The following is an 11424-nucleotide window of genomic DNA, read 5'->3' on the forward strand; positions in this document are numbered from 1 at the left end:
CTTTCAAGAAGACACGTCTAACAGATAATCGGCTATTTGAGTCTGAAGTTCAGAGGAAGGATAGGGCTGAAGGACAAAAAAGATGGATTTGGTGGTAATCAGTATGTAATCAGTACTAAAAAGCAAGGTAATGGACAGAAGCATACTGAGAGGGTGTGCAAATGTAAAAGAATACCCAAGCAAGAAAGAACAGAGAGAAATCTCCCTTGAGAGGGTTCAACAAAAGAAAGGCAATGTTAAAAGAGGATATAAACAAAATATTAAAAATATCATGAAAGTATAAATAGAATGAATAAAGATTTATTTTGTAAATCTTGAGAATATTTAAAACAGGGAAAACCCCTGAAGCCTAAAAGAGATATTAAGAAAAATAAAAGGAAATATTAACTAACAGAGGGTAAACAAAATCAGTTACAGACAAACCTACACCAATTAAAATGTTTATATTTTTATATTATAGATAAATTAGTGTATGAACAATTGAGGATAATATAGTTTTGATTTCAAACAATATGGGAAAATAACACACTCTTCCACAAAAGTTCAAGTACACAACGCTATCAGTCTACTCAGCACAGACAAGCAATATTTTTTAAATCCACATAAGTAAAAATGTTATTTTTCACACTGACTGACAATCAGGCATAAATGACCTTTCTATCATTTGCATCGCTGAGCTTACTCTAAACATTACCTGCATTGATACTGTGATCTCTTGAAGAGCAGAATCTGCTTCATCTTGCTTAGTTTTAAGTAATACACTTTGTTCTCCGGCTTTTCTGTTCAGTTCATCCACGAGAGCTTTAGCGTCATTTAGTTTAGATACACCAGCCTACATTAATAAAATGTTGATTGACAATATTAAAAGAAAAGGAATTTTATATACATACAGTAAACAAAGTCTATAAGAAAGAATCAAGCATAAATGTAAATGTGTACATATACTACATTTGCAAGTGGACTTAGGTATTTTCGTCTTGCTGATTATAATGATTTATTCAACTGTGTACTCATTAAGATGTAGTAAAAGACTCCACAGAGGCTTTAGAGAAAGATAGATTTTAAAGCATCACAGTAAAGCTGAACAGATCAACATATATTAGATATTAGATAGCTTAAATAGTAGGGTTTTTACTCACTGCATTAGACAGGAAGGAAAATAGAAAAGAAAAAAAATTCTGTAAACCCTTCCCATTTTTCAGTCTCATTGGTTGGGCAGAAGGACTCAGGGGCCACTCTTTTTATATTGGACGTGACTTGGTTTGTCTGTCCACTACCCAACTATTTTATAAGAGACTGCCTTACAAATGGGTCTGGTAAGCAATCACTCAAAATGCTTCAGCTATTCTTTGGGTGGTTGTTTGACCCTGGCCATTATAACACGCCTGGCCATTATAATACCCCATTCCACGGCCCATGGATAATCCAAGGAATAAACATGAAAAATATTCCCTCTCTTCTTTAATATGATTGGGTTTTTGTCACATAACAAATCAGAAGATTTGGAAAGATAGTAATGGCAAAAAAAAAGGAATGTAAATAGTATTTACTGAGCACCCAGCACAGAGGACAGGCATCACGCTGGTTCTTTACGTTTGAATTTTATCTAATGTACTCAACACATTCACCCAATTAAGCTGCAACTCAGTGAGTTTAAGTGATTTACCTGAAACACCATAGAGAACTAAATCAGGAAATTACCCCTCCAAAGCATGTAGAGTTAGTGGCTTAATATAAATGAAAGTGAATCATTAGAAAGAAGAATAAAGATAACTCTGCCAATTAATGTTCCTAGTTTACGACCCTCACAAAGAGAAGCAAGAACTTGGCAGAGGAAATGCTCTCTGACAGAATCTGAAGCTGACATTCTAATACCATGCTTAAGTTTAAGCTCTGCAGTTAGAGAAATACAAAAAGAAAACTGTTCAGAACGTACCAAGTCAAGTGACATGGATAAGAAGATGTTTATAAAATATAATTTTAAGAATATATTTATAAAATATAATTATAAATATAATTTAAAGTTTATTATAAAGCATAATATTGGATATTACATGTTAATTAATAATAGGCATTTCTGATTTCTAAAATGCATTCATATGAAAAAGACATTTAAAGACAGCACCATAAACTATCAAAAACACATAAATACCATGTAGTGAAGAAATAATTATTCAAACAAAAAAAAAATTACAAAACCATTACTATAATCTAGTGGGCTATAAAGACAGGTAAGTGAGACAGTTTTCCAAGACATTTAATACAGTACAATATTTATTTATATTAAATATGGCAACATGGCATTGTGATTTACATAATCCTTGTCCCCTATGTATAGATAAAATAATTTAAGATTACCAATATTGTACCTGCAAATGACTTTGTCTTTTTAATAATTCCTTTCTCTTGCTGCTATTAATGGCAGAATACACACGTAAAAAGGTCATATATCGGCTTGGTGTAGCACCATATGCTTTACAAGACTCGTGGATTAATAAAAATGATTTTAGAAAATCAGGATCAACTAGAAAGAGAAAAAAAATGACTTAATATAAGTACGATCCATTAAGAATTAGAGAAAATGAACTTAACTATATTTATTCTTGCCAGATACTTCTAAGCAATGAAATTATAAATATGAGATAACATCTTTGCCTTAAAGGTGCACAGGCATTCCTATCCATTCACAACTTCCATTTTTCTTATTAATTTTGTATTATTAATTTCATTGGTCTCTATCCTTCCACTGTAATATATTTCCCCTGACAATTTTTATTACTGCAAGAAAGATAAATCTATAGCTTGTCATAACATATAAATTAACTGGAACTACATAACATGTAATCCAAAAGTAAGCTCACTAAAAGCTACTTGGATGGAAAAGAGATACCAAACCAAGTAACACCTATCCACTCTTATTTACACAGGGAGAAACAGGACTTCAAAAGCCAAAAAATTAAGAACAAGTTCCCATTAGATCCAATATATACAAGACCAAACATACCGTCTCCCTCTCATGGTCTCAACCTATTTCCCTCTGTATTCCCTACCTCAGTGAATAAAATCAACTTCTAATGAATTTTCCAAGCAGAACCCTGAGAAATATTCTTGCATCCTTCTTCTTCCTTGCATTCAACAGCCATTACATAACCAAGTCCTCTTTAGATTACCTCCTAATATCTCCCCAAGTCCATTCCTTCCTCTTAGATTAGAAGGCAATAGCCTTCTATACTGGTCTACAGTACCTCTGGTTTCTCTGTACACCAATCTATTTTTCATAACTGAAGAAAGGGGTAGACGCAGAGACTTACATTTCTAAAACAAGCCTCTGGTTACATCTCTACCAAAAATCTCTCAATTATTCCAAATCACCCACAAGTCAAAATCCAAATTCCTTCTTTAGCATGACATGGAAGGCTCTTCCTTACCCAACCCTGCCTACCTTTTTCTCTTCATCTAGTACTCTACTATTTATTATATCCTATGTCTTAGCCCTTCAGGGTATTTATAGTTCCATAAAAATGCCTATTTTATTTCTTCAAGCCTTTTCCATGCTAGTCACTCTAACCAGAATGACCTTCCCCAAACTGCCCGTCTGGGCAAAGTGCATTTCCTTTAGTATCTGCTAGGTAGAGGCTTTACTTTCCAATGTACTTCATATAAACTTCTACCATCACTTATCCTGCTATAACAAAATTTTATGTTTATATATAACATATTTCTTGCTACCACTAGATTATCCTAAGTCATCTCCAGTATCCAGTCCAGTACCTAATATAAAACAAGTTCAATAAATATTTAATAATTAGATGGTTAGATTAAATAAATGAATAAATATGCTATGGTATAAAAGAAAAAGACCACAGTCAAAGTTAATGTGGAAATGGAGAAAATAAAGAGAACATTATAGTTAAGAAAATATTATGTCCATACTCAAAGAATCATAACACAGTTTTGCATATGAATTGTGTGCTTTGACATACCTAAGTGATAAGCTAATATGAAAAGTTTAGGCTATTAGCCCAAAACCCTACATAAGTAAGTCCTTTAGATCATTTGGGTCAAAAATGTAAATTTCTAATGTCTTAATTTTAAACAACAGATATGCTGTTAGGTCCTATATGAAATGACATAAACATTAGTTTTAAAAAAAGAGGGCTTTAAAGTTTAGTTTGCATCAAAAAACCTAACTTAGTTAGTTTAGCATTATTCCAGTTCATAATCATCATGAATCTTTAATGGATCTATAACATTAGAAATCAGGAATTATTTCATCAATAAAAATCAGATAAAGTCAATTTCATTAAAATACTACCTGAGTTTTTTTTCTTTTCTTCTTTTCTTTTTTTGTCGCTATATTTTCCTTCACCATCTGTTTCACTGAATAACATTTCAGGTATCTAAAATAGGAAGAGCATTTCTTTAAACCTCAATTCAGTAGGAAAAAAGTTTAAGTAAATCCAATATCAGAGGTTAAAAAACCTTTAACACACACACACCCCAAAAAAAGAAAAAAAGAAACAGTCTCAACTGGACTTTTCTTCTAGGATTCTTTAGAGGACATTATTTCCTAGTCAAGATTTTGTCACATATCAACCATTAATGTATTGCAAATTAATAGCACATAGAAAAGCTTCAACATCTCGCTTGAAAAATGATTAGAGTTTTTGAAATGAAGAAAATCACATTTTTGATTGAATTAGAAAATAATCACAGATGCCATTTAAAATAGTAAAATAATAAAATAAATGTTTTATTTGGCATCAAACTAATAAAATGCCTTCATGGCATAAAGGAATAGGAAGGAAGCTTAGCTTTCTTAAATAAGAAATAACTAAAACTAAACAAAAATAATTTCATAATTGATAATTAACATAACTGCCATCAACATAATTGATAATTCTAAAAACTATCTATTGTCTATAGCTAGGTTTTTGCCACTATCACAAATAAGAAAATAAAGTTTCATGAACAGATATCATCATTATTAAAGAAAATATTATAACCTTATAAGAATACTATTTCAAAATATACAAAAAAAATTTTTAACTCTATTTCTGGGAAAAAGAAAATAAATAAGTAGAACTCTGAAATTTTAAAATTAAGCCAAAACCTTCAACTTCTTTCATCTGATACAGTTAATATTCCTAACAAGAGGAAGTACAAGTAATCTAGGTAATTAGGTCAAAAAATCATTTTCTGAATTTCTCAGACTGAATAAACCATTAAGCCAAAAGATTCCTTAACTAATGGAAAGTTTGAAAGTGCCATGGTTCTTGAGCCAAAGAACATTTATTTTTTCAAATACCTTCACTGATTTCTGAAAAAACACTGAAGCAACTGTGAGAATATTTTAAATATACACTTTTAAATCAATGGAAATTTGTTTCTTTGGAAACTTACTTTCTTTAAAATTTTATCCCTTATATTAGTTAGCGGGATTGTGGTAATCATTTCACAACATAAAAATATACAAAACAACATGTTGTATACCTTAAATATATACAATTTTATGTGTCAGTTATACCTCAATAAAGTTGGGAGGGGTAGGAAACATTCTATCCCTAAACGATATTCTACATTAGCAAAGTTTTCCTGCCTGGATTTACCCACATTCCCCTTTGCCTCCACTCTCCCTCCTTGGGGATAAAAATGGCACTTTCTAAAAAGAATAAGTATATTAACCCTATTAATTCCTATTAATACCCTGACCTCTCGATTCCTTGAATTCTTCTCCTTCTGTTTTCTATCACCTTTTTCCCAGCCACTCACCCCCACTTCAAAGGGTCACACCCTGATACCTTGTCACTAACAGCAACTGCAATCATTTCATAATCTCACTTTCAAATATCCCACTCTTCTACCACTACACTCCTGTCTTCCCAGCTCATTCCATTTGCAATGTCAATCATCCTCAGACTCCACCAAGACCTACAATCTATTAATTTAACAATCTTTATACTGTCATTCACCATCTTCCTACCATAATTTCTCAGCTCCCTTGGCCTTCACTTGCTTTGTCATACTCGAGTAGCAAAGCAAAGCCCCAATCCTGGTTAAATGCAAGTCACCACCTATTGAAGGTCTGCACCTATGAGTGCACATGTAACTGGAGAAAAAACACACAACTATGCTGATTGGCCTCACTGAACTTTATAATCACTAACCTCACGTGAACTCTTAATGCTACCTAGCTATTATACTCCATTCTCCTAAACCTTTCACACTTTCCCTCTTCCAAACTACTATTTTGCATATCCTCTAATATCTCTTCAAGACTCCAAAATCTGTTCCCTCAACTTTTCTCTCAATTGATAATCTTACCTCCTATTTCATTGGGAAAACAGAGACATCCAGAAGTGTCCAAAACTTCCCATACCACACTTGCCCACCTACTTGGAACTGTGCCCCTGTACTCTGCTTCCCTTCCTGTTATTAAGGATAATGCTTCCATTCTACAAGCAAAGGGCTATCCTTAATTGTTTCATTTGTGCAATAGACCCATATGCTGTCTACTACCCAAGGATGTTGCTCTAGCAATTTTCCCATCTTTCATGTAACATACATGTTTTGCATCTTTTTGCATTCCCAACAGTGTATGAAAATGCTACAGTTTGTCTCAACTTAAAATTTTTTAAAAAAAGAAAGAAAGCATTTTAACCCCCACTTCCTCCAGTTACTGACCCATTTTTATCTTCTACTTCATAACAAAATTCCTCAAAAGAGGCGACCATATTCACTCTCCACTCTTCTCATTCTTTCTGAAACACGTCAATATGTTTTTTCTCCACTACTAACTGAAACTGCTTTATCAAAGTCACTAATGAACGCCATGCTGTTAAATGCAACGATCAGTTCCCAGGCCTTGTCTACCTTCATGTGTCACCATTCATCCTTCCTCACTCCTCTGAAATGCTGTCTTCACTTGGCTTCTAGGCTTCACTTGTCTACACGCTCTCCTGCTTTCCTATTTCCCAAGCAGTTCCTTCTCAGTATCCTTTGCTGGTTCCTGGTCTTCATCTCAACCTTTAATGATGAAGTGCCCCAGAGTTCGGCCTTTGCATCTCTCCTCTCTTTGCCAACATTCACTTCCTTAGTGATATTTTTTCTCACAGCTTTAAATGCCAGCTATACTCTGATAATTCCCACAATTTTACCTGTATGCCTGACCTTTTCCCCGTTCTCATATATCCAAATGTCTTCTCAATCTTCCAGCTCAGATGTCTAACACCTCATATTTCACACATCTAAAACTGAAAACCTCATATTCTCCTCCCAAAATGTTCTTCTCAGAGTCTCCCCTCAACTGACAGGTATTCCATCCTTCCAGGTGCTCAAGCCAACAGACTTGGAGGTATCCTTAACTCCTCACTTTCCCTTACACCTTATTACAATTTGTCAACAAATCTTATCGTTTCTACTGCAAAACATACCCAGTATCTACCACTTCTCACCACCTCTACCACTACATCCTGAGAGCAAGCCATCCTCGTCTCTTGCCGAATTACTCAATAGCTTTATGACTGCTTCCTCCTTGTCTTCTATGGTCTATTTTCAGCTCAGAAGCCAGAGTATTACCATTAAAACATTAGAATAGTTTTGCTCAAAAGCCTCCAAGGGATCCCTTACTTGTTTCCAGGAAAGCCAAAATCCTTATAATAGCGTCCAAAGCCCCACCCTAACCTTTCTCTTACTTCACTGACCTCATCTGCAACTACTCTCCCCTTTATCGCTCTGTTACAAATGAACTGGCTTCTTGCTGATCCTCAGAATCACCAGGCATGCTCTCATCTCAGGTTCTTCACCTAGAAAGCTTTCCCCCCAAATATCCCCCAAAAGAGTGTAAATTCCATGAGGGCAGGGACTTTTGTCTTTTTCTCTGCTATATCCCCAATATATGGAATAGTGGCATGTATTAGGCACCCAATAATTACTAATTCTTAATGAATACCTCTTGTTCATTGGCCTCCACAGACTAGAATAACTTTCCTCTCCTTTACCTACTTACTGAAATCTAACTAAAATATCATCTCAACTCTAAAACCTTGTCTATTATCTCAAATTACACTCCTTCCTCTGAATCATGACAGGCATTAGTCTGCACTTCTACTATACAAAAATAAAGAAATGAATGATTGGGAATATGAGTATCATTCAAAGAGACAATATTGAAAATTATTATTAATTCAAATGAAGCAATATAAAAGGCTTCCAGCTGAGACGTTGCTATGAGTTCACAATTTAAACTCATCCCCCTCTGAACACATATCATAGCAATAACAGATTTTTTAAAAAGCATCTAAATTTTAATTTAAACAACAGCTAATATTATTGCTGTGATATTTTTATCATAAGCTAGCCTATAATAGGCTAAATAATGAAATGCATAAAATTTTTAAAGTACAATAATATCTCTGTGGTCCTTAATTAAGAACATAATCTTCCACCTAAAATTCTATACTCAACTAAACTATCAAATACAAGAGGATGAAGAAAAGAGTTATTTTCAAACTTATGAGAGATTTTCAGTGCCACAATTAAGGTAATATTATAATAAACACCAAAGGGAAGTTGTGACAATCAATAACTTTAAAAAAAATGTGCTTACTTTTTACTTCCATATTTAAACATTAAACTTACTTTCTTCATACTGCTATGTGACCAACCCTCCATCCACAACACCTGGCATTTCTTATGCAAAGCAGGATTACTCTCACAGTTTATTATGAAGTTTAAATTTGCAGAATCCATTATCAAGACAATATGCAAGTTTTGTTGAATTCCTAAAAAATAAGAAAATTATACTCTTGGAATATTACAATAATAATAATTGAAGAAACCTATATATGGTCTGGTTTTATGAAATTAAAATGTTTTGAAATGGGATGGTAGGAGCTGTTTATAAAAAGAACAAGCTATGAAACAGTATTACAGTATAATTTTTATTTTGGTTAAAAAATACGTGTGTGTGTGTGTGTGTGTGTGTATGTATGTGTATGCTAGGATAAAAGATCTAGAAAGGTATGATACTGCTGTTACTTTTCAAACATGACACTGGATTCTATTTTGTAATTTTTCTTTCAAGGATTTTTGTTTCATTATTCACAAGCAAAACTGATCTCTGGTTTTCTTTTAGGAGAAATACCTTTTCCTTCTTTCAATGACAATATCATTTTCCCTTTGTAAAAAGGATTTTGGACACTTTCCTTTATTTTCTATGTTGGACACTTTCCTTTATTTTCTATGTTCTGAAACAGTTTAAAATAGCATTGAGATGATCTGTTTCTTAAAGGTGTAGTAGAATTTCCCTGTAAACTTGAAGTGGACAGAAGGGAGGGTAGCTCTTTAACAACTGTCTCTATTTCATCAATAATAAATGTTCTTTTAGAAAAATAAAGATCAATGTAATAGTCATGTCTGGGTGCTGCCATCATTGCATTATTTTTTGTTTATCAATTTTAGATATCTACAGTGCACATGAAACTACTTCTGCAGTAATCAAACTTTCTTTAGTTCCAAAAAAATAACACTACAGAGTCTGGCACAATCTAAATAGTTCAATAATTCTCTAACATAGGAGGTACTAAAGCACAAATTTCACCACATGGAAACAAAGGCAACAAAGTAAATATTCCAAAGAACATTACCATACTTTCACCCTTCCCTTTCACTAAAATTTTGCTAACTTGTTTTTATTATAGGTTAGCCTTTATGCTACTTATTTGCTAATGAGAAAATAATGCAAATTAAATGGTATTTATTTCATATGAAACATAGTTTAAATTGATTAACGAATTCTATGGCACTTACTATATGTGAAGTAATTGAAGACTGGTCCAAAAAAACCATCCTGTGAAGCCTGATCTTTAAGAGGCAACAGCAAGGGCTCTAATTCTTCAAGAGTGTAGAGTCCAGGAACTTCACCTACAGAACATTACATTTCTTTTGAGTTTTACCTGCATTACACTAATTCAAAACACATTTTACACACACAATGCTTCTTCTATTTTTGTAATCAAATAATCTGATGTTATTCAAGCTTTGTTTTCAAAAATAAACAAACCCTATCACCCTCTATATTATTCACAAATCTACATCTATAGCCTTCAGTTGATTAAGCAAACCATTAAAGACAGTTCATAATCTAGCCATCTATCTGCTTTTCCAAGTCCTTCTCTACCCCAACCCCACAAGACCTTGTATTCTAGCCTCAATGAACTTCTTTGTGTTCCAAAAATTTAATGAAATACTCCCTCTTCCTGGAATATTATACCCACAGTCTTCCTCTGCCCCTTATCTTCCCCTAATATTATTGTTTATCCCTCAAGACACTGCTTTGTCAACTGCTATATCCATGAGACTTTCCTGAATACCCACATGCTAGGTAAAGCATTCTTTTCTCTTGTGTATAGTATCCAAACATCACTGTTTAGCATTTACCACATCATTTAATAATGAATGAATTACTTCCCTTTCCTGCCCAATTAGATTCTGAATTCCCGGAGGGCAAATATTTGATCATGATCAATATTAACCTTAGGGCATTCTTAGCAAGTATCTAAAACATAAATATTTGTTAAATAAATGAACAAACGAATTATCAAATGAATGAATGAACTTGTACTGGAAATCAGGAGAACTAGTCATGGCCTGCTACTATACAACAGAATGATGAAAGTCAAATCAAAGGTGATTAAGACTATAAGAATTTGATAGAGGGCTTGAAGCTTGTCTTGTTCACCACCATAAATCCAGTTATTTAATAAATATTTGTTAAACCAACATATTTGTAATTCACAAGAAACTGTAAGATTAAATGAAAATTCTTTTGCTGCATTCATGTAGAGCCCAACATAGTTTGAATCCCTACTTTTCTTTAGGTTAATCTCAGAGGTACCAGACTGCTCCCCAACCACCAAGTATGTACATATTCAAATGCATACACACATAAATGTGCTCTATGTCTCCTCTAAACTTCAGCCATATCAAGATACCCTTGATTTCTTAAATTTGGTAAAGAAAGCTAGCTCTATTTACATATTCTATAGGGAATAAGAATTTGAAATACAAAAAAGAGACAAAAAGGCCTATTGAGTACTTTCTCTGAAAGTATTTTTCAAATACTTTTTTTGCCAAAAACGTTGTCAAAATTTAACCTTACCAAAATTTAGCTTTATTTATGATTTTTGCTATTATATCTTGATAAAAAGACCAATTTATCTTACAATAAAAATAATTACTGGGTTAATGCTTATCTGGATGTTTGCTTTCAGAAATTAAAACCAAAACAAAAATACAAAAACCCTGTATATATCTGGCCTACAAGTTTATCTCAGCCAAAATGAACAAGGTCTCCATCTAGTGACAATTTAAGCAATATGCAGGAATGTGCACCTTAAAAATTAGAAGAGATTATTTATAAAA

General features: G+C 33.1%; 1 protein-coding gene across 1 annotated transcript in view; it reads right to left on the reverse strand.

Moving 5' to 3' along the window:
- Positions 1-10522, reverse strand: part of LOC309964926 (cytoplasmic dynein 2 heavy chain 1-like) — a gene marked incomplete at both ends in the record, with an annotated part of 239188 nt that extends 228666 nt beyond the window's left edge. Inside the window, 6 exons of the mRNA XM_082844100.1 lie at positions 695-832; positions 2370-2524; positions 4316-4400; positions 8641-8783; positions 9811-9924; positions 10468-10522. Coding sequence (XP_082700226.1) covers positions 695-832; positions 2370-2524; positions 4316-4400; positions 8641-8783; positions 9811-9924; positions 10468-10522 — 690 coding nt within the window. The remainder of the gene's footprint in view (positions 1-694; positions 833-2369; positions 2525-4315; positions 4401-8640; positions 8784-9810; positions 9925-10467) is intronic.
- Between the last annotated feature and the right edge of the window lie 902 nt (positions 10523-11424).

Source organism: Leucopleurus acutus (assembly GCF_964270905.1).
Source record: "Leucopleurus acutus genome assembly, chromosome: 8".
NCBI lineage: Eukaryota > Metazoa > Chordata > Mammalia > Artiodactyla > Delphinidae > Leucopleurus > Leucopleurus acutus.